The sequence below is a fragment of the Nerophis lumbriciformis genome, linkage group LG20, assembly GCF_033978685.3.
Source record: "Nerophis lumbriciformis linkage group LG20, RoL_Nlum_v2.1, whole genome shotgun sequence".
Lineage (NCBI taxonomy): Eukaryota > Metazoa > Chordata > Actinopteri > Syngnathiformes > Syngnathidae > Nerophis > Nerophis lumbriciformis.
The window spans coordinates 27,072,205-27,095,527 of record NC_084567.2 but is presented as its reverse complement, the minus strand read 5'-3'; the positions used below and the strand labels follow the sequence as shown (position 1 = coordinate 27,095,527).

Below are 23,323 nucleotides of genomic sequence, written 5' to 3'. Positions count from 1 at the left end.
AAATTTTAAAGCTGCATCAATTTACACAAATTAAAGACGCATTAATAATTGATTTTTAATCGAATCCTAGCTCCTGAATTGTAACCATAATCAAACCGTGAGGTGCCAAAAGATTCATACCTCTATAAGACATGCTCTACATTTTCTATTTGATTACAAAAATCACACAGTCCTGTGTTATGTTGAGGTGGAAATCTTTGGTCACCTCACAATTCGATTACGATTACGATTCAGGAGCTACAATTTGATTAAAAATCAATTATTGATGCATCTATAACAGTGGTTCTTAACCTTGTTGGAGGTACCGAACACCACCAGTTTCATATGCGCCTTCACCAAACACTTCTTTAGTGAAAAATAAAATGTTTTTTTTTTTTCAAATTCAAGACAAAGTTACGTTTTTTTACTGGTGCACAAAATGAACCACCGTGCATGAACATCACCTTGTTCAAAGAACAACACAAACACTGTGCATGAACTCACAACAAATTACACACCTGCAAATCAGATGGAAAATTAGAGTGAAAATTGTTTGGGGGTATCCATAATACGCCGATCGGGAGAAGTTTTTATTTACACGATGAGTTGGGTGTGTCTTGACCTCAGCGGCGGAGGCTCCGCCGAACCCCTAAGGTCGACTCACCGAACCCCTAGGGTTCGATCGAACCCAGGTTAAGAACCACTGATCTATAAGTTACGTATGTGTATTGATGCAGATTTACATTTCTTTTTGTTTCACTAAATAAACGTTTATCACTCGCAACTTTAAAAAAAACAGTGCATTTGTAATGGGAAATTAATTCTCACATTCACTAAATGAATGGAAATGTGTGCAAAACTGTAACATACATACCCTATGATAAAGGAGCTGGTCGGATCTCTCGGTGACATGGCTCACTGCAGTCAGGCAAATTTTAGAACGGTCTGCATTACTTATTTGACAATAAATAAGTAGATTATTGACGTTTCATAATTGTCCATGTCCGAATTGCAATGCATCTAAAAATCAATTATTTCCCCCACCTCTAGTGTTGTTTCATATTAATTCCAAAGAGCTATTTAGATTTTTATATCATACCCTCAGTCATATCTTCCTATTTCCTAGTTCCATTATCTCCTCTTATTACTCCCACACTCCTCTAGACTTTGTAATACCGCTTACCTTCTTTCTTTATTCCAATTATTCTGCCATTTTTTGTATTGACTTAACCACACCTTTACCACACTTCCAGCTTTATTCATACTAAAGATTTTCGGAACTATTTCATATATTGACTCCTGTCTTGTTTCTGAAGCTATGTTTTTTTATGCTGATTAAATGCACTGCTGCAGTTTGAGCACACAACTTGACTTACTTTATTTACCTCTGTCTATTTAACTGCCATTTAACTTGCTATCAATTCCCCCGTAAAAAAACGATAACTTACCACTAATTATTTTATTCAAAATTATGTTTTATTTTGGAATGATTGCTGAAGCTCCTTTATTATTTAACATTTTATTTGCATCTGTATATATTTTTACATATTCTGAATACTTTTTTTCTAATATATTTGTTTTATCTGATAATGCTTTAAACTTACATTCTTTAATAATTGGATATTTACGTCTGGGATGTCATAGATCTGCTGCGGGGATGCCAGGAATTGGTATTTTGTTATCAATTTGATCTTTTTTTTTTTATATACATGGCGGTGCCTTTCGTGGTTGGTTAGATTCGGGCTCAAGGGACTGATGAGATTGGTCTGCTCAGTCAGCAAAGGCCAAAGTTTATCATCATGAAAAAAATATATATAGATTAGTGGATGGGGAAATATAAGTGTGAGAAATGTCAAATGTGTGGCGTGAGAAAGGGTTAAATTGCATGACTGTCACTTAAAGCATGAGGCTTGGCAGCCCTGAAATATACTAAACCACTCCTCCATACATCATCAGCCTGATTTGTATAAACTACCCTGAACTGTGAAATGCGGTGGAAACACAAACCACACACTTCAACAGGAACCTACAGATCTAGGAACCAGAGGTGGGAAAGGGCCTATAGATGGCCTTTGAGCAAAGTTCGGAATCTGTTTGCATACGCTGCGGAACGCCTCTCTGGGTTTAATATCGACAAGTTTTAACCTGGTTTTTAAAAGTTAGCCAGCCAGCCACTTTTGCTGAGATTTGCAATTTCCCATTTTCCCGACATGTATTAATTTTCCCGCTTTCGCTACAGGATCAGCACGTTCACACGTTGTAGAAAAATTATAAAAGGGAATCTGAAATTTTGGGGGGAATTTTTCCTATCACTCACAATCCTTAAGTAACAGAATAACATGATAGAATATATAAATAATGTTAGCTAATGTTGGTTGCTAAACTTTGCTAAATTGCTAAAAAAAAAAAAAAAGTCTGCGTGCTATAGAGCGTTTTCTATTCGGGCTCCAATATTCTGGAATGCCCTCCCGGTAACAGTTAGAGTGCTACCTCAGTAGAAGCATTTAAGTCCCCTCTTAAAACTCATTTGTATACTCTAGCCTTTAAATAGACCCCCCTTTTAGACCAGTTGATCTGCCGTCTCTTTTCTGTGGTCCCCTCCAAGGTTTCCCATTGTATCACATTGGGTTGAGTTTTTTCTTGCCCTGATGTGGGATCTGAGCCGAGGATGTCGTTGTGGCTTGTGCAGCCCTTTGAGACACTTGTGATTTAGGGCTATATAAATAAACTTTGATTGATTGATTGATTGCTCTCACAAGCCAACAATGTACAGGCTCCGACATTGCTGACACACCAACAGTTGCCGTTACAGTGCATCCGGAAAGTATTCACAGCGCTTCACTTTTTCCACATTTTGTTATGTTACAGCCTTATTCCAAAATAGAATACAATATTTGTTTGTCCTCAAAATTCTACAGAGAATACCTCATAATGACAGTGTGTTTTAAAATTTACAAAGGTATTAAAAAATTTTTTTTTTTTAAAAGTCACATGTACATAAGTAATCACAGCCTTTGCTCAATACGATGTATTCACGTGAAGTCATGTCCAGCTCATTAAGTACGCAAGGCTCAAAGTGGTGGGTCAGCGAGCGTCTGCTTCTCACACCATTATAGGCGGCATTTTGCCTTTCTTGAAGAAAAAATGCCTTATGCTTGCATTGTTTTTGGATGTTGTAACCGTTCAAATCGCGAAAAGGATAAAAGTTTCTTCAGATTTCTTCGACACGTAATCAAGAAGGGCAAAAGATGTCGAGATTTTACAAAAGAAAACAGAAAAGTGGCACGCATTCCAGACCAAGCAGAGTCGAAAAACGCATACTTTTGCAGTGATCACTTCGTTAAAGGTTTGTTTGATATACTTTTAACATTTATTATTTCATATTTAAGTATTATATTATTTGTATTTTGTCTTGTTTCGTAGTCGTTAAAACACATTTTTGCTACGAGTGTTTCGTATCCACAAACTCGGCTAGTCTAAATAAAAGAAAGCAAATGTCAGCAAACCTTAAAAGAGTTAAGTTTTTACCAAAGGCAGCAATCACAAATTAAGCTTTCAGCACATACACAATGTTGACATACAGTCGTGATCAAAAGTTTACATACACTTGTAAAGAACATTATGTCATGGCTGTCTTGAGTTTCCAATACTTTCTACAACTCTTATTTTTTCGTGATAGAGTAAATGGAGCACTTTCTTGTTGGTCTCAAAATACATTCATGAAGTTTGGTTCTTTTATGAATTTGTTATGGGTCTACTGAAAATGTGACCAAATCTGCTGGGTCAAAGATATACATACAGCAATGTTAATATTTGGTTACATGTCCTTTGGCAAGTTTCACTGCAATAAGGCGCTTTTGGTAGCAAAAATTGAGCTGTTTGGCCACAATACTCAGCAATATACTTGGAGGAGAAAAGGTGAGGCATTTAATCCCAGGAACACCATTCCTACTGTCAATCATGGTGGTGGTAGTATTATGCTCTGGGCTTGTTTTGCTGCCAATGGAACTGGTGCTTTAAATGGGACAATGAAAAAGGATTACCTCCAAATTGTTCAGGACAACCTAAAATCATCAGCACGGAGGTTGGGTCTTGGGCGCAGTTGGGTGTTCCAGCAGGACAATGACCCCAAACACACGTCAAAAGTGGTAAAGGAATGGCTAAATCAGGCTATAATTAAGGTTTTAGAATGGCCTTCCCAAAGTCCTTACTTAAATGTGAGGACAATGCTGAGTAAACAAGTCCATGTCAGAGAACCAACAAATTTAGCTGAACTGCACCAATTTTGTCAAGAGGAGTGGTCAAACATTCAAACAGAAGCTTGTGGATGGCTACCATAAGCGCTTTACTGCAGTGAAACTTTCCAAAGGACATGTAACCAATTATTAACATTGCTGTATGAATACTTTTGACCCAGCAGATTGTCACATTTTCAGTAGACCCATAATAAATTCATAAAAGAACCAAACTTCATGAATGTTTTTGTGACCAACAAGTATGTGCTCCAATCACTCTATCACAAAAAAATAAGAGTTGTAGAAATGATTGGAAACTCAAGACAGCAATGACATTGTTCTTTACAAGTGTATGTAAACTTTTGATCGCAACCGCCTTCCGCCCGAATGCAGCTAAGATAGGCTCCAGCACCCCCCGCGACCCCGAAAGGGACAAGCGGTAGAAAATGGATGGATGTATATAGTTATACTTTGATAAAGACGAGGAAAAACATGCATACTTGTAAACGGTGCGTGCAACAACAAGGTAACAACAAACAGGGCTGTTAAATCATGAAATGCAACCTTACCCGAGCAAAAACTATGCATATTTATCGAGGTGAGTCTTGATACCAATTTCTTTGACCCAGCCACACACAAAGAAGTAGCAGACCACCATGCTTTTCCAAGTTTTCATCAGTTTTGTCGTGTAGAATGATTGTCTGGAGCATCAGATAGTTTGACATGTCTGGGAACTCCACCAACAAATAATCCTTGAGATCACTCAACAAATCTTTTTTTTTTATACCGTATAGGGATAGATTCCATTGCATAAATTATTTTTTTTGCTCATATCTGCTTTAAGTGGTAAGATAGTTTGCACTCCGTTTGCTGCACAGTTGACATATTGGCTTGGTGGCCTACCACTTGGTTTATTTCCGTTCAAAAGTCAAGTGACTGAATACAACCGATATTTGGTTGATGCACCTTTGGCAGAAATTGCAGCCTCAAGTCTTTTTGAAAACAATGCCACAAGCTTGGCACACCTATCTTTGTGCAGTTTCGCCCATTCCTCTTACCTCATTCCTCTTTGCAACACCTATCAAGCGCCATCAGGTTGGATGGGGAGCGTTGGTTTTCATCTAGGATGTCTCTGTATATTGCTGCATTGTATAATATCCCCTCTCTAACTTTTTTTTTATGTAATTATTAATTTCCTGTTAATAGCTGTTTACTTTCTGCCGTAACAGGCTTCCATCTACACTTCTTAAAGTTTACCAAGTATTTATTTCTTCTGTTGTTTGAAGCTACCTAAGCAGTTCGATTAGCATTCATGCTACCGGCATGCTCTCAGTGTGTAACATGTTCAGCCTAATCCTCCAGTTATAATGATACTTAATAATGATAAGTAAGACACCAACAAATGTAGATGAATTGCCGTAATAGAGGTGATTATTATTATTTTAGGGTAGAGGTTACACAGTGTGTATGAAGACACATAATTAGCAGCTAGCTGGTCAGCCCGGGGACTAAAAATAAATTAGGTGTCAGCCATGGGAGATCAGCGTTTGTGAATGGCATTAAAAGACATTAATCGGCAATGGCTATCATACTTATTCACGAAAATTTGACAATATTGATGGGAGGCCGATCGATAAACACATCCCTTGTTCCCCTTAGTTCCTGACTTCATCTGAACTACAAAACCCAAAACCAGTGAAGTTGGCACGTTGTGTAAATCGTAAATAAAAACAGAATACAATGATTTGCAAATCCTTTTCGACCCATATTCAATTGAATACACTGCAAAGACAAGATACGGTACTTAACGTTCGAACTGGAAAACTTTATACATTGCAAATATTAGCTCATTTGGAATTTGATGCCGGCAACATGTTTCAAAGCTGGCACAAGTGGCAAAAAGACTGAGAAAGTTGAGGAATGCTGATCAAACACTTATTTGGAACATCCCACAGGTGAACAGGCTAATTGGGAACAGGTGGGTGCCAGGATTGGGTATAAAAGCAGCTTCCATAAAATGCTCAGTCATTCACAAACAAGGATGGGGCGAAGGTCAACACTTTGTGAACAAATGCGTGAGCAAATTGTCCAACAGTTTAAGAACAACATTTCACAACGCGCTATTGCAAGGAATTTATGGATTTCACCATCTACGGTGCGTAATATCATCAAAAGGTTCAGTGAATCTGGAGAAATCACTGCACGTAAGCGATATCACGGCTCTTCGATCCCTCAGGCGGTACTGCATCAAAATGCGACATCAGTGTGTAAATGACATCACCACATGGGCTCAGGAACACTTCAGAAAACCACTGTTAGTAACTACAGTTCATCGCTACATCTGTAGGTGCAAGTTAAAACTCTACTATGCAAAGCGAAAGCCATTTTGTCAACAACACCCAGAAACGCCGGACTGATGCAAAGTGGAAAAGTGTTCTGTGGTTTGACGAGTCCACATTTTAAATTGTTTTTGGAAACTGTGGACGTCGTGTCCTCCAGAACAAAGAGGAAAAGAACCATCCGGATTGTTATAGGCGCAAAATTCAAAAGCCAGCATCTGTGATGGTATGGGGGTGTATTAGTGCCCAAAGCATGGGTAACTTACACATCTGTGAAGGCACTATTAATGCTGAAAGGTACATACAGGTTTCGGAGCAACATACGTTGCCATCTAAGCAACGTTATCATGGACGCCCCTGCTTATTTCAGCAAGACAATGCCAAGCCACATGTTACAACAGCGTGGCTTCATAGTAAATGAAATGCGGGTACTAGACTGGCCTGCCTGTAGTCCAGACGTGTCTCCCATTGAAAATGTGTGGCGCAATATGAAACCTAAAATACCACAACTGAGACCCCGGACTGTTGAAGAATTTAAGCTGTACATCAAGCAAGAATGGGAAAGAATTCCACCTGAAAAGCTCCAAAAATTGGTCTCCTCAGTTCCCAAACGTTTACTGAGTGTTGTTAAAAGGAAAGGCCATGTAACACAGTGGTAAAAATGCCCCCGTGCTAACTTTTTTGCAATGTGTTGCTGCCATTAAATTCTAAGTTAGTGATTATTTGCAAAAAAAAAAAAAATTGGTTCTCAGTTCAAACATTAAATATCTTGTCTTTGCAGTTTATTCAATTGAAAATAAGTTGAAAAGGATTTGCAAATCATTGTATTCTGTTTTTATTTACGAATTACACAACATGCCAACTTCGCTTGTTTCGGGTTTTGTACATTTTATCATCTGCTCACTAGAGATAAGAACCCATCCTTGTGCAAAGATGATGTCCTTCAGCCCACAAAGTTTTTTCCCACTCAAACTATATTTTGAAACAAGTAAACTCACCAAGCTCAATGGTTCCCCCTATACCAACCAGTGAAGCTGCACTGTGGTAAAGAGGCAGAGGGATGTACACAACGTCATTGTGGGTCACTCCGAATGCCCAGAACCCTCCTGATGCCTTCAAGCTTTGGAGGTGAGTGATCACTGCTGCTTTAGGAAGCCCTTGAGGGAAAAAAACACACATAAAAACATGACCATAATATCAAACACACACTGTTGAATTCCTTAACAATGGTTTAGAGATAGGATTTAAGGCTCTTTAAAGGGAGCCAGTCCTTGAGGAAGCAATCAAAACACTCATTCGTTATTATAGTTAATTTTATTTAATCAGAAAACAATCACTTGTAGCAGTTAAGATAAACTGTAGATCAGAATATGTTAAATTTACACCAATATCCCAGCAGGCACAAGAGATAAAGACAACGTTGAGAACTTGTTGATTTACGTCATGATGTTGAGCAACTCAAACATAACTTTGAAACAACATGCTTTTTGACAGCGTTTGTTCAATGTCAGCTTGTGACGTTGATTTGACCTTTGAAATTTGGTCATTTCCCAACCAACAACTTGGATCCAGTATTAGACATCAACGTTGTCTCCATCCATCCATCCATCCATCTTCTTCCGCTTATCCGAGATCGGGTCGCGGGGGCAGCAGCCTAAGCAGGGAAGCCCAGACTTCCCTCTCCCCAGCCACTTCATCCAGCTCTTCCCGTGGGACCCCGAGGCGTTCCCAGGCCAGCCGGGAGACATAGTCTTCCCAACGTGTCCTGGGTCTTCCCCGCGGCCTCCTACCGGTCGGACGTGCCCTAAACACCTCCCTAGGGAGGCGCTCGTGTGGCATCCTGACCAGATGCCCGAACCACCTCATCTGGCTCCTCTCGATGTGGAGGAGCAGCGGCTTTACTTTGAGCTCCCCCCGGATGGCAGAGCTTCTCACCCTATCTCTAAGGGAGAGCCCCGCCACCCGGCGGAGGAAACTCATTTCGGCCGCTTGTACCCGTGATCTTGTCCTTTCGGTCATAACCCAAAGCTCATGACCATAGGTGAGGATGGGAACGTAGATCGACCGGTAAATTGAGAGCTTTGCCTTCCGGCTCAGCTCCTTCTTCACCACAACGGATCGATACAGCGTCCGCATTACTGAAGACGCCGCACCGATCCGCCTGTCGATCTCACGATCCACTCTTCCCTCACTCGTGAACAAGACTCCGAGGTACTTGAACTCCTCCACTTGGGGCAAGATCTCCTCCCCAACCCGGAGATGGCACTCCACCCTTTTCCGGGCGAGAACCATGGACTCGGACTTGGAGGTGCTGATTCTCATCCCAGTCGCGTCACACTCGGCTGCGAACCGATCCAGCGAGAGCTGAAGATCCTGGCCAGATGAAGCCATCAGGACCACATCATCTGCAAAAAGCAGAGATCTAATCCTGCAGCCACCAAACCAGATCCCCTCAATGCCTTGACTGCGCCTAGAAATTCTGTCCATAAAAGTTATGAACAGAATCGGTGACAAAGGGCAGCCTTGGCGGAGTCCAACTCTCACTGGAAACGTGTCCGACTTACTGCCGGCAATGCGGACCAAGCTCTGGCACTGAGCATACAGGGAGCGGACTGCCACAATCAGACAGTCCGATACCCCGTACTCTCTGAGCACTCCCCACAGGACTTCCCGAGGGACACGGTCGAATGCCTTCTCCAAGTCCACAAAACACATGTAGACTGGTTGGGTAAACTCCCATGCACCCTCAAGGACCCTGCCGAGAGTATAGAGTTGTTCCACAGTTCCACGACCAGGACGAAAACCACACTGTTCCTCCTGAATCCGAGGTTCGACTATCCGGCGTAGCCTCCTCTCCAGTACACCCGAATAGACCTTACCGGGAAGGCTGAGGAGTGTGATCAATTTACGTTGTCTCAATTTACAAATACAACTATTTTGCAATGTTGTTTCAAAGCCAGTTTTAAAGGACGTGTATGTATAATCAACGTTGTATCAATGTCTTGTGCCTGCTGGAATTACTCTATTGGTCGAAAGTACACTGAAAAATTTACAATTTTTTACTGTTGTTGTGTTTTTATTATAAACATTCCATAAGGTTGTGCCATATGCCCATGCTTTGACAGTAACATCACTTCTTTGAATTTTTGGGAATCGCAGCACAGGAGCATTTTAACAAAACAGAAAAATACATAAGTAAGTAATAGCTAAATGTATATTAAAAGTATACATTTTTAAAAATGGACATACAAATATTATTACAAATTTGTACTAGGCCTGGGCAATTATTTTGACTCGGGGGGCCAAATTTAGAGAAAAAAATGTCTCTGGGGTCTGGTATATCTATTTTTAGGAACACTAATACACAACCTCACAATAATGTCTGATTGAACGCTAAAAACGTTGACGGACCGCCTTAAAAAACAGAATGGAATTGTACTTTTTTTTTTTACTGAATGTGGGATTTACAATATTAACTATTAACGATAAAACACTGAATATTGACAACACATGAACGTCACACCCCCTCTCGATCGACATATTTTACAATCAAGCGAAACGCAACAAAAATGCAACAAACAGTGAAATATGAATGCGAAGGGTAAAAAAAAACCCCCACCTACAATCTGATATATCTGATATATCACTAAGCTTTAGAACTTTGTTGTAAAAATCTCCTTCACGTCTGTCCCTGACACCCGCATTTCAGGCTGGCCACTCTGGAAACACTCTGTGGAAACGCTCCCCACCCACACTGCTTGGTGCCTGGTCTGAGCTGCTGTGATTTAGATGTCTATAGTAACTAATTAGATGACCATAGAAACTAATTAGATGACCATATGCAAAAGCACAGATTCCAAACATTGAAATACTTTGTATACAGGTAGTTCAAGACTTACGGTAATGTGAAAACATCACTGCACATCATAATGGCAGCTACACTTTCCATCTTAAAGATTTTAGAAAAAATTTGGGGAATGTCCAGCGGGCCAGATTGAAAAGCTTAACGGGCCGCGTGTGGCCCCCGGGCCTTAATTTGCCCAGATCTGCTACATGGTGTGTGTACGCTTCAAATACTTTACATGACTTTACATGAACCACAAAAGTGAATCTCAATGCTGCTACATTTCTAGTCCATTCGCAAGTCGGGTGACGCGTACAACTGTGTGTAAATAAAAAAAAACCTCTCACAAAAAAATGGTTTGCAACTACCAATCGGTTCTCTTCGTTCACTTAAAAGAGCTGTTGTAAATACTCGAATCGTTCGCAAACGTCACATCTCTATAACAGTGCTGCCTTGTTGGAGATAATGCAGACTAAGGCCAATGTTTCGCATGCATTCATTTATTTGTGGTGGCCCACCACAGATACATTTAGATCCCTACAAACACAATATTATTAATAACTAGAAAATTCCCGTGGAAATTTTGATGGGCCTGCTATCTGTGCCCTGGACCTCCGGCCGGGGGTCGCCGGAAGCCGCCGCACTTATTAGATGGTGCCGAGTGTCTGAATCTGTGAGTTTTAGGTGTAACGGAAAAAATGAGCCACAGAACTAGCCTAAATCAGTAGCATGTTTACATAAAAATGCTAACAAGTAGCATGTGTGCTAACGATAGCATGATAACAGTCAGCATGTTTCATGTTTTAAGTGGACCCCGACTTAAACAAGTTGAAAAACTTATTCGGGTGTTACCATTTAGTGGTCAATTGTACGGCATATGTACTGTACTGTGCAATCTACTAATAAAAGTCTCAATCAATCACTCAATCAATCAATTCATATACCAAGTTATATAACTCAAAGTTGTATGGCTGTGGAAATAGAAAAAAAAGTGTAAAATTTGATGAAAAAGTTAGCAAGCTTAAGTTAGCTTGCTAGCGTGCTATCGTTTGCATGCTAACAGTTAACAAGTGTCACATATCAATTTATATGACTCTGGGCTAAACGGTAACAAAATTAGCTCAAAAAATTAGCATGCTAATATTTGCATGCTAATGTAAGCATGCTAGCAAGCTAACGTGGGCACGATAATAGTTGGCTTGTTTTACAGACTAAGTTATATGACTCTAAGGTGTATGGCTGGGGAATTAGAGGGAAAAAAAAAAGTTAATTTAGCAAAAAAAAGTTAGCACTTCAATGTTAGCATGCTAACATTTGCATGCTAACTGTTTACGCAAGCGCCCATTCACTGCTGCTTAGCAGCATGTGAATGGGCTCTTGCATTGCAGCAGGCCCATAATTATTTTAGTATGAAGTTTTGAATTTTTTTTCTTTACATTATGCTATTTTGCTCTTCTTTTGCTTTTTACTTTTCCTGTTCAATTGTATTTTCAGAAAGTGCCGTTAAAAAGCTAAATCATTGACTGATTGATTGATTGAAACTTGTATACCGTATTTTTCGGACTATAAGTCACAGTTTTTTTCATAGTTTGGCCGGGGGTGCGACTTATACTCAGGGGCGATTTATGTGTGAAATTATTAACACATTACCGTAAAATATCAAATATTATTATTTAGCTCATTCACGTAAGAGACTAGACGTATAAGATTTCATCGGATTTAGCGATTAGGAGTGACAGATTGTTTGGTAAACGTATAGCATGTTCTATATGTTATAGTTATTTGAATGACTCTTTCCATAATATGTTACGTTAACATACCAGGCACGTTCTCAGTTGGTTATTTATGTGTCATATAACGTACACTTATTCAGCCTGTTGTTCACTATTCTTTATTTATTTTAAATTGCCTTTCAAATGTCTATTCTTGGTTTTGGGTTTTATCAAATAAATTCCCCTAAAAAATGCGACTTATACTCCAGTGCGACTTATATATGTTTTTTTCCTTTATTATGCATTTTCGGCCGGTGCGACTTATACTCCAGAGCAACCTATACTCCGAAAAATACGGTAAGTAGATTGCATAGTACAGTATTATACTTTTTTTTCTATTTCCACAGCCATACAACTTTGAGTTATATAACTTGGTATATGAATTGATTGATTGATTGATTGATTGAGACTTTCATTAGTAGATTGCACAGTACAGTACATATACCGTACAATTGACCACTAAATGGTAACACTCGAATAAGTTTCCACATTAATCAAATCATGGAAATTAAACTAATCTAATCTTTGCAAACAATAAAAAAATAAAAACATTTTAAAAGATAATATGCTAAAATTATTAGTCAATTTGAAAGCTTTTTTGGAAAACTTGCAAGCTATACAGAGCAACACATCATCTTAATTCCAATTGTTTGTTTTCTGTTCATAACCTTTATGGACAGAATTTCTAGGCACAGTCAGGGCGTTGAGGGTATCTGGTTTGGTGGCTGCAGGATTAGGTCTCTGCTTTTTGCAGATGATGTGGTCCTGATGGCTTCATCTGGCCAGGATCTTCAGCTCTCACTGGATCGGTTCGCAGCCGAGTGTGAAGCGACTGGGATGGGAATCAGCACCTCCAAGTCCGAGTCCATGGTTCTCGCCCGGAAAAGGGTGGAGTGCCATCTCCGGGTTGGGGAGGAGATCTTGCCCCAAGTGGAGTAGTTCAAGTACCTCGGAGTCTTGTTCACGAGTGAGGGAAGAGTGGATCGTGAGATCGACAGGCGGATCGGTGTGGCGTCTTCAGTAATGCGGACGCCGTATCGATCCGTTGTGGTGAAGAAGGAGCTGAGCCGGAAGGCAAAGCTCTCGATTTACCGGTCGATCTACGTTCCCATCCTCACCTATGGTCATGAGCTTTGGGTCATGACCGAAAGGACAAGATCACGGGTACAAGCGGCCGAAATGAGTTTCCTCCGCCGGGTGGCGGGGCTCTCCCTTAGAGATAGGGTGAGAAGCTCTGTCATCCGGGGGGAGCTCAAAGTAAAGCCGCTGCTCCTCCACATCGAGAGGAGCCAGATGAGGTTGTTCGGGCATCTGGTCAGGATGCCACCCGAACGCCTCCCGAGGGAGATGTTTAGGGCACGTCCGACCGGTAGGAGGCCACGGGGAAGACCCAGGACATGTTGGGAAGACTATATATCCCGGCTGGCCTTGGAACGCCTCAGGATCCCCCGGGAGGAGCTGGACGAAGTGGCTGGGGAGAGGGAAGTCTGGGCTTCCCTGCTTAGGCTGCTGCTCCCGCGACCCGACCTCGGATAAGCGGAAGAAGATGGATGGATGGATGGATGGATGGATGTTTCAAACAAACCCCCCGCTATCCCAAAAGGGACAAGCGATAGAAAATGGATGGATGGATGGATGTTTCAAACAAATCAGAGGATTTAAGTTCACCCTATAATGATCATTTTAATTACAAAAGGCAGGTTGATACTTCTATGTAATTATGCATGACATCTATGAATTTTCACAATGTTACACAAGAATTAACCTCACCACTCACCAGTCGTTCCAGAGGTGAAGATGTAAAGGGTTGGAGTTTTGAGGGAGGTGGCGGCGCGTAAAATTGCTGGCACGGGTTTGTCGGAGGCAGCATCGACGTGTGCCAACAGGCTGTGCACCTGTGTGTTCCTGCACTGGCCGCTCATGGACCACACCTGAATGTTGTCCTCCACTAAGGTGCTAATGATGCCATCAACACATTCTACATCTGTAAAGAACAAAATGTCACCATTATAAGAATATCAACTGCATATTATTCCCTGTCTGTCTTAACACTGTTTAATTCAATGTTACACAACAATGAGAGCAAGGTCGATATTGTAAATAATGTTGCGCATTCTTACAACTACCTAAGCACATGACAATTAAAAAGTGGTAGTAGACTTATGGCTGTGTCTAAGGTCCAATAGTTCCATCAGTACTTTGGAATCTAGAGACAGACAACTTGCGGCCTGCGGGCCAGATGAAGCCCTTGCCATTGATTAATCTGACCCACGGATTGTTTTCCAATTGAGAATTCTTAGAGCACCACAGTCGGTTGACCATTTTAAGAAGGGACTAAAATCCCACCTTTTTAGCACAGCTTTTATCTAATTTCTCTGCCTTCTTGTTTTTAAAATAGCACTGCTTGCCTATCTGTTTTATCCAGTGCTTTCATGCTCTTATTTCTATTTTTATCTATGTTTCTGTTTTATCTAGTGTGTGTCATGATTTCAATTCTATTTTTTAATTTTTTATTATATATTCTTACTTTCTATTTTTATTTTTAATACTTCGTAGCACTTTGAGATTTTAACAAATGTAAAGTGCGTTACAAATGCAATTCATTATTATTATTTATTAATTGAAAAAACCCTGACAAATAATATTTTTAAAAATACATTGTATCTTTCTGATACATGTCTCCGAACTTTTGCTTTCAAGTTTAGCATTAACTCAGCGCTAGTGTTGTCCCGATACCAATATTTTGGTACTAGTACCAAAATATATTTCGATACTTTCTGTTACTTTGATACTTTTCTAAATAAAGGGGACCACAAAAATTTGCATTATTGGGTTTATGTTTAACAAAAAGTCTTACGGTACATTGAACATATGTTTCTTATTGCAAGTTTGTCCTTAGATAAAATAGTGAACATATAAAAAAAACTTGTCTTTTAGTAGTAAGTAAGCAAACAAATTCTCTTAATTTAGCTGCTGACATATGCAGTAACATATTGTGTCATTTATAATTTTATTATTTTGTCAACATTATTAAGGACAAGTGGTAGAAAATGAATTATTAATCTACTTGTTCATTTACTGTAAATATCTGCTTACTTTCTCTTTTAACACTTCTGTTAAAATGTAATAATCACTAATTCTTCTGTTTGGATGCTTTACATTAGTTTTGGATGATACCACAAATTTAGGTATGGATCCAATACCAAGTCGCTACAGGATCATACATTGGTCATATTCAAAGTCCTCATGTGTCCAGGGACATATTTCCTGAGTTTATAAACATAATATAAATTTTTTAAAAACGAACAATTTTGTGATGATAAAAAGAATCGATGTAATCATAGTAGTATAGACTAGATACGCTCCTGTACTTGGTATCATTACAGTGGATGTTAGGTGTAGATCCACCAATGGTGTTTACATTCAGGAACGGCCTCATTAGCGGTGTTGCCAGTGAGTTATAGTGTGTAGTGAAGCAGGGATGATACTTGTAAGAAACGTACTTTGTCGCCATGGAGGTGAGGATTAGTGATTTAGAAGTAGCTACAACACTGCCGACTGCGGATGGACTTTAGCCGCTAGCTACACTGCAAAAAGTCAGTGTTCAAAAACAAGGGAAAAAAATACAAAAATTAGGGGTATTTTATTTGAACTAAGCACAATTATCTGCCAATAGAACAAGAAAATTTGGCTTGTCAAGACTTTCCAAAACAAGTAAAATTAGCTAACTTCAAAGAACCCAAAAATACCTTAAAATAAGTATATTCTCACTAATAACAAGTGCACTTTTCTTGGTAGAAAAAAAAAATACCTTTTTGCTCAATATGTTGAAAAATATTCTTAAATTACGTAAATGCTAGTGCCATTATCTTGACATAATGATATGCGCTCGGCATCATGATTTTTTTTTTCATGCTCGAAGTAAGAAATGATTACTTTAAAAAAGTAGTTTTATACTTGTGAGTGTTGATGACACAGCTTTGCAACAGTTGATATTCTAGTTTCAAGCATGTTTTACTCAATATAGGTCATAAAATCTCAGCAACAAGCTGTAATATCTTACTGAGATCATTTAGGACCAAAACCCTTAAAACAAGTAAAACACTAACATAAAATCTGCTTAGTGAGATGAATTATCTTATTCAGACAGAACATAAGCAAATATCACCCTTATTTGAGATATTCAATCTTACTTAGATTTCAGTTAATGCAGTGTAGCTCGCCATGTCTTAAAGCACCTCTTCCTGGAGGCGTTTCAGTGTTATAGATTCACCTTTTTTGTTAGTTTTTAAGCCAAAATGCGTCCGTTCTCCCTTTTCTGTCTACACACTGTGTCTGCGTGTAAGTACTCCGTGATTGTGCGCTGCCGCACATGCTCGTCTTCTCGTAAACCAGCAATGACACGACGTGACGGGTTTCGGGGGGTGTTTGGCCGGTACTTTTTAGAGGTGGTATAGTACCGAATATGATTCATTAGTATCGCGGTACTATACTAATACCGCTATACCGTACAACCCCACTCAGCGCGCCCCAGAGGTTTTTGTAAATGCCTGGGCAAATTTGCCATTATAGTGGTACCTCAACCTACAAGTATTTTGAGATACAAGCTGTCTCTCCGGTTATTGTCATTAATAACTTGCTAGCATAAATTTTACTTACTAGTCTCTCAACACTAAAGTGCATTGTTATTGTCAAATAAATGCCGGATGATCTGCCCTAAAACATCCAGTCTCCTCATTAGCCTATAGCTACAAATCGACATATATTTGTTTTCCAACCACGGACACGGAGAAAGTGAGTGTCAAGGACAGTGCTGAGAAGCAGAATGAAAGCTGGAAAAGCCAGCTATTGTGTCAGCAATAACTGCAAAAAACGACATTTATTCACAGAAATAGGGAGAAGCTGCTGATGGCACGTTGTATTGTATCGTGACTAAAGTATTGTGATACGTATCGCATCATGATGTCCTTGCCTAGCCCTATTTCTCACCTTCTTTATGTTGACATGTTGGCATTTTGCAGTTGTGCGCGGGGGGTGGGGGGGACGTAGCTCGGTTGGTAGAGTGGCTGTGCCAGCAACTTGAGGGTTCCAGGTTCGATTCCCGCTTTCGCCATCCTAGTCACTGCCGTTGTGTCCTTGGGCAAGACGCTTTACCCACCTGCTCCCAGTGCCACCGACACTGGTTTAAATGTAACTTAGATATTGGGTTTCACTATGTAAAACGCTTTGAGTCACTAGAGAAAAGCGCTATATAAACATAATTCACTTCACTTCACTTTAAGCAGTCGTCTAACTTCTTATCAACAATTGCAAAACAAAAGTAACAGCTGTAACATATTGATTAGTTCCAGCTGCAATAACACTCCCTGTCTCTCTATAATTGTTTGTCCTTAAATAAAATAGTGACCATTTAAAACAACTTGTCTTTTAGTAGTAAGCAAACAAACAAAGGCTCCTAATTTAGCTGCTGACATATGCAGTAACATGTAGTGTCATTTATCATTCTATTATTTTGTCAACATTATTAAGAACAAGTGGTAGAAAATGAATTATTAATCTACTTGTTCATTTACTGTTAATATCTGCTTACTTTTTCTTTTAACATGTTCTATGTACACTTCTGTTAAAATGTAATAATCACTTATTCTTCTGTTGTTTTGATGCTTTACATTAGTTTTGGATGATACCACAAATGTAGGTATCGATCCGATACCAAGTCGTTACAGGATCATACATTGGTCATATTCAAAGTCCTCATGTGTCCAGGAACATATTTCCTGAGTTTATAAACATTTTTTTTTTTTTACAAACAAAAGAAGATTTTGTGATGCTAAAAATAATTGATGTAATCATAGTACCGTAGTATCGAATAGATACGCTCCTGTACAGACTAATTAGTTAAGCACAATGTTTGCAATAACACTCCTTGTCTCTCTATAATTGCCATTGTTCACTGATAATGAAGGAAGCTAAGAAGTGTGTTATGTGTTTTACCATCTCACATTACACAAGTAAGAATTAGTGTGGGGGGGGAAAAACTATCAAAAGTTGTGTATTTCAGCCAAGAGTACTTTTTATTGACCTTAAAAACAAGCCCATGTGTTGAGTTTGTTTGGCGACCTTATTAACAAAATAGACTTAAACTTTAGGTGCCACTAAAACACAAATCATAACAATAACTTCTATGCTGTCATAATTGTTTACTTCAGGTCATGCTTTTTCACGTCATATCTAAAGCTAAATACTTGAGTACTGCATCCAACAGCCACAAATCTGTTTTGCAGTGAAACTTGTATTAGAAATATTTCTTCCTGTCCCCGAAATGTTGTGATTCACCTGTTTTGTATTCTTCTGAGATGAAAATAAGATTAAAATTGAGTCTTCTTAAACGGTCGTTTAGTTCACTAAACCAGTTCAGTGAGTTCAATGTCATAGGTTGGCCTGGCCCTTGGTCACAGACGGTAAGTATTTGAATGGCCTCGTCTAGTGTACACTGTGTACTTTAGTTCCTGACGACGCAGAAGTTGACTGTTTCGTGCTGTCACAAATCAAATACTGTCATTGTACCCTTGCCAGAAATGTATTCTTCTCTCCTTTTTCATTGTGAATTGCAATTGTATCTGTTAGGGACATTCCGATGAGTGTTTTATGCTGCAGATTCCCATACCAGTCATCCATAAGTACAAACCCCGTTTCCATATGAGTTGGGAAATTGTCCATCCATCCATCCATTTTCTACCGCTTATTCCCTTTGGGGTCGCGGGGGGCGCTGGAGCCTATCTCAGCTACAATCGGGCGGAAGGCGGTGTACACCCTGGACAAGTCGCCACCTCATCGCAGGGCCAACACAGATAGACAGACAACATTCACACTCACATTCACACACTAGGGTCAATTTAGTGTTGCCAATCAACTTATCCCCAGGTGCATGTCTTTGGAAGTGGGAGGAAGCCGGAGTACCCGGATGGAACCCACGCAGTCACGGGGAGGACATGCAAACTCCACACAGAAAGATCCGGAGCCCGGGATTGAACCCAAGACTACTCAGGACCTTCGTATTGTGAGGCAGATGCACTAACCCCTGTTCCACCGAGCTGCCCTTGGGAAATTGTGTTAGATGCAAATATAAACGGAATACAATGATTTGCAAATAATTTTCAACCCATATTCAGTTGAATATGCTACAAAGACAACATATTTGATGATAAACTTTTTTTTTTGCAAAGAATCATTAACTTTAGAATTTGATGCCATCAACACGTGACAAAGAAGTTGGGAAAGGTGGCAATAAATACTGATAAAGTTGAGGAATGCTCATCAAACACTTCTTTGGAACATCCCACAGGTGAACAGGCAAATTGGGAACAGGTGGGTGCCATGATTGGGTATAAAAGTAGATTCCATGAAATGCTCAGTCATTCACAAACAAGGATGGGGCGAGGGTCACCACTTTGTCAACAAATGCGTGAGCAAATTGTTGAACTGTTTAAGAAAAACATTTCTCAACCAGCTATTGCAAGGAATTTAGGGATTTCACCTAAATTCATCAAAGGGTTCAGAGAATCTGGAGAAATCACTGCACGTAAGCAGCAAAGCCCGTGACCTTCGATCCCTCAGGCTGTACTGCATCAACAAGCGACATCAGTGTGTAAAGGATATCACCACATGGGCTCAGGAACACTTCAGAAACCCACTGTCAGTAACTACAGTTGGTCGCTACATCTGTAAGTGCAAGTCAAAACTCTCCTATGCAAGGCGAAAACCGTTTATCAACAACACCCAGAAACGCTGTCGGCTTCGCTGGGCCTGAGCTCATCTAAGATGGACTGATACAAAGTGGAAAAGTGTTCTGTGGTCTGACAAGTCCACATTTCAAATTGTTTTTGGAAACTGTGGACGTCGTGTCCTCCGGACCAAAGAGGAAAAGAACCATCCGGATTGTTATAGGCGCAAAGTTGAAAAGCCAGCATCGGTGATGGTATGGGGGTGTATTAGTGCCCAAGACATGGGTAACTTACACATCTGTGAAGGCGCCATTAATGCTGAAAGGGACATACAGGTTTTGGAGCAACATATGTTGCCATCCAAGAAACGTTACTATGGACGCCCCTGTTTATTTCAGCAAGACAATGCCAAGCGACGTGTTACATCAATGTGACTTCATAGTAAAAGAGTGCGGGTAGTAGACTGGCCTGTCTGTAGTCCAGACCTGTCTCCCATTGAAAATGTGTGGTGCATTATGAAGCCTAAAATACCACAACAGAGACCCCCGGACTGTTGAACAACTTAAGCTGTACATCAAGCAAGAATGGGAAAGAATTCCACCTGAGAAGCTTAAAAAATGTGTCTCCTCAGTTCCCAAACGTTTACTGAGTGTTGTTAAAAGAAAAGATGATGTAACACAGTGGTGAACATGCCCTTTCCCAACTACTTTGGCACGTGTTACAGCCATGAAATTCTAAGTTAATTATCATTTGCAAAAAATAAATGAAGTTTATCAGTTTGAACATCAAATATCTTGTCTTTGTAGTGCATTCAATTGAATATGGGTTGAAAAGATTTTGCAAATCATTGTATTCCGTTTATATTTACATCCAACACAATTTCCCAACTCATATGGAAACGGGGTTTGTAAGATCGGTCGATACCAATATGGATATGGATTACATGTAATAACTCAAAATTGTTATATTTATGGTGAGTACCGAGAGGGACAAGCGGTAGAAAATGCATTGGATGGATGGACTATATACCAGAGGTGGGACCAAATCATTGTTTTGCAAGTCACAAGTAAGTCTCAAGTCTTTGCCCTCAAGTCCGAGTCAAGTCCCGAGTCAAGACAGGCAAGCCCCGAGTCAAGTCCAAAGTCTAGACTGGAAAGTCTCAAGTCAAGTCCTAAGTCCTGCATTTTGAGTTTCGAGTCCTTTCAAGTCCTTTTAACCACAGACTAATATATTAACACAGATTGTGTATGCTTTTCAAATGCTGTATTTATTTATTAAAATAAGTGCATTTTAAATTGCAGGAAAGAAAATTGTGCTGACATTGCACTTTATAATAGCACTATTAACCAGTCATTTTAAACATTAACTCATTCCTTTACAGAACAAACACATTGGAAAATAAAGTGCAAATGTACTTATTTGTACAAAAGTGTTAACATTGAAAAAACATGACATATACGTGAACATAACAAAAAAGTTGTACTTTTTATATGTCAGGGCCCTATGCTGCATTGCATTTGCAAAAGACCAAATTAGCCAAGAGTCTGTCAGTCATTTGTGCACGATGGGGGCGTAGTATGATGCCACCATGGCTGAAAACTCGCTCCACTGGAGCACTGGAGGCAGGCACTGCCAAGACTCATGGCCACTCGGAACAGTGAAGGAAGAGTCTTCATGTTCAATGCCCAGAACAAAAGGGGGAGAGAGTTTTTTTGGGTTGGTGCACTACTTGTAAGTGTATCTTGTGTTTTTTATGTTGAATTAATTAAAAATATATATATAATAATAATAATAATTCTTGTGCGGCCCGATACCAATCGATCCACGGACCAGTACCGGGCCGCGGCCCGGTGGTTGGGGACCACTGAGGTAAACAACCAACAGTATGTCAGAAAGCTAGCTAAAACGGTACACATATTCATAATATAGTATACATTTTAACTGACCTTTATTTTACTATTTTTGTCTTTTTTTTAGGTGGCTAAAATACGCGGTGCTGCTGACCGCCGTCTAACGTTACGTGTGATATATTGACTAACGTAACCCTGCTTAAAAAAATCACTGAACAAAAAGTATGAATAAGGTAGTGAACTGCAACAGATTCCCGTGTTTGCAATAATGTTATAACGTTAGCAGTGAGTTTACAGCCTCACTGATTTAACTACACAGCAAATAAAAGTCACGTTACTTAGCCAATAAACGTTATCTTACATTCAAAACTTACCGTTCTTTGTGCAACTTCAAATGCCGGACGAAGTTGGAAGTTGTTGCCTCTCCATCAGTAATTTTCGAACCGCATGTGTTGCATGCTGCAAACCGTTTTGTGTTGACCACCTCGTAATTTTTATACCCAAACGAAATTATTTTAGGCATCATTTTTTGTTCACTGGCGTGTGGTTTGGACATGTCTTCTTCCTGCAATTTGATTAGATGAATGCTGTGTGATGAAAACAAAGTAGATCTAATTTGATTGGCTGTTGTACTGAGAGCACACCAGCTGACACACGCAACGCTGATAGACAAGTACACAATGAAAAATACGGAGCGCTCCCGAATAACTTTTTTATCTTTGGGTTTTGGGGAAATTAGCAAGTCATGTCAATTCAAAAGGCTCAAGTCCAAGTGAAGTCACAAGTCATTGATGTTAAAGTCTAAGTTGAGTTGCAAGTCTTTTTACATTTTGTCAAGTCGAGTCTAAAGTCATCAAATTCATGACTCGAGTCTGACTCGAGTCCAAGTCATGTGACTCGAGTCCACACCTCTGCTATATACAGTGTAACGAATTAAACACAATATTTAAATAGTACCTTATTCTCTTTTATTACATACAATCGTTTATTCAAAACAAAGCCAACAGTAAAAAATGACTAAACAAAAGTAAAAACTACAATCTATTACTGCTATGAATTTAGATTTTTGTATTCAAAATCCTCTTTTCTCCAGGGACTTATTGTCTGAATTTGTAAACAATAACAAAAATTACAAAACAAATATGAAATTAAAAAAAACGACCTAATCACTCTAGTCTCGATCATATACTGATACGGCACTTGGTATCAACAGCAGCAATTTATGGATCGATCTGCCCTCTTTTTGCATGTCGTGCACTGACTGACAATGATGACCCATCAACAGTTGTTATATTAAACTGTCTCCAACTCTTTATAATCGACTTGTTAATTTTCTTGTAAATAACTGCTTAATGTCTTTACTAAAGACTTATTTATTTTGTTGTTTAACACTAGCTTAGTGGTTAGCTTAGTTATCAGCGTGCCTGCTCCTGGCTTGCTCTCAGTGTGTAACATGTTTAGCTTCGTCCTCTAGTAATAATGAGACTTGATGAGGATCGAACAGCACATTCGTAATATTTGTACAATAATTTTTTTTTTTAATTACTTTTTCTTGCTTGGGTAAAGGGCGGAGGTCAGCA

The 23,323-nt window shown here is 39.6% G+C and overlaps 1 protein-coding gene across 1 annotated transcript in view; it reads right to left on the bottom strand.

Annotated features, from left to right (window-relative positions):
* The window catches only part of slc27a6 (solute carrier family 27 member 6), a 91,034-nt gene that overhangs the window by 54,724 nt on the left and 12,987 nt on the right, over window positions 1-23,323 (bottom strand). The window contains exons 2-3 of the mRNA XM_061980729.2: window positions 13,947-14,153; window positions 7,552-7,710 (exon numbers count right to left, since the gene is read on the bottom strand). Coding sequence (XP_061836713.2) covers window positions 7,552-7,710; window positions 13,947-14,153 — 366 coding nt within the window. The remainder of the gene's footprint in view (window positions 1-7,551; window positions 7,711-13,946; window positions 14,154-23,323) is intronic.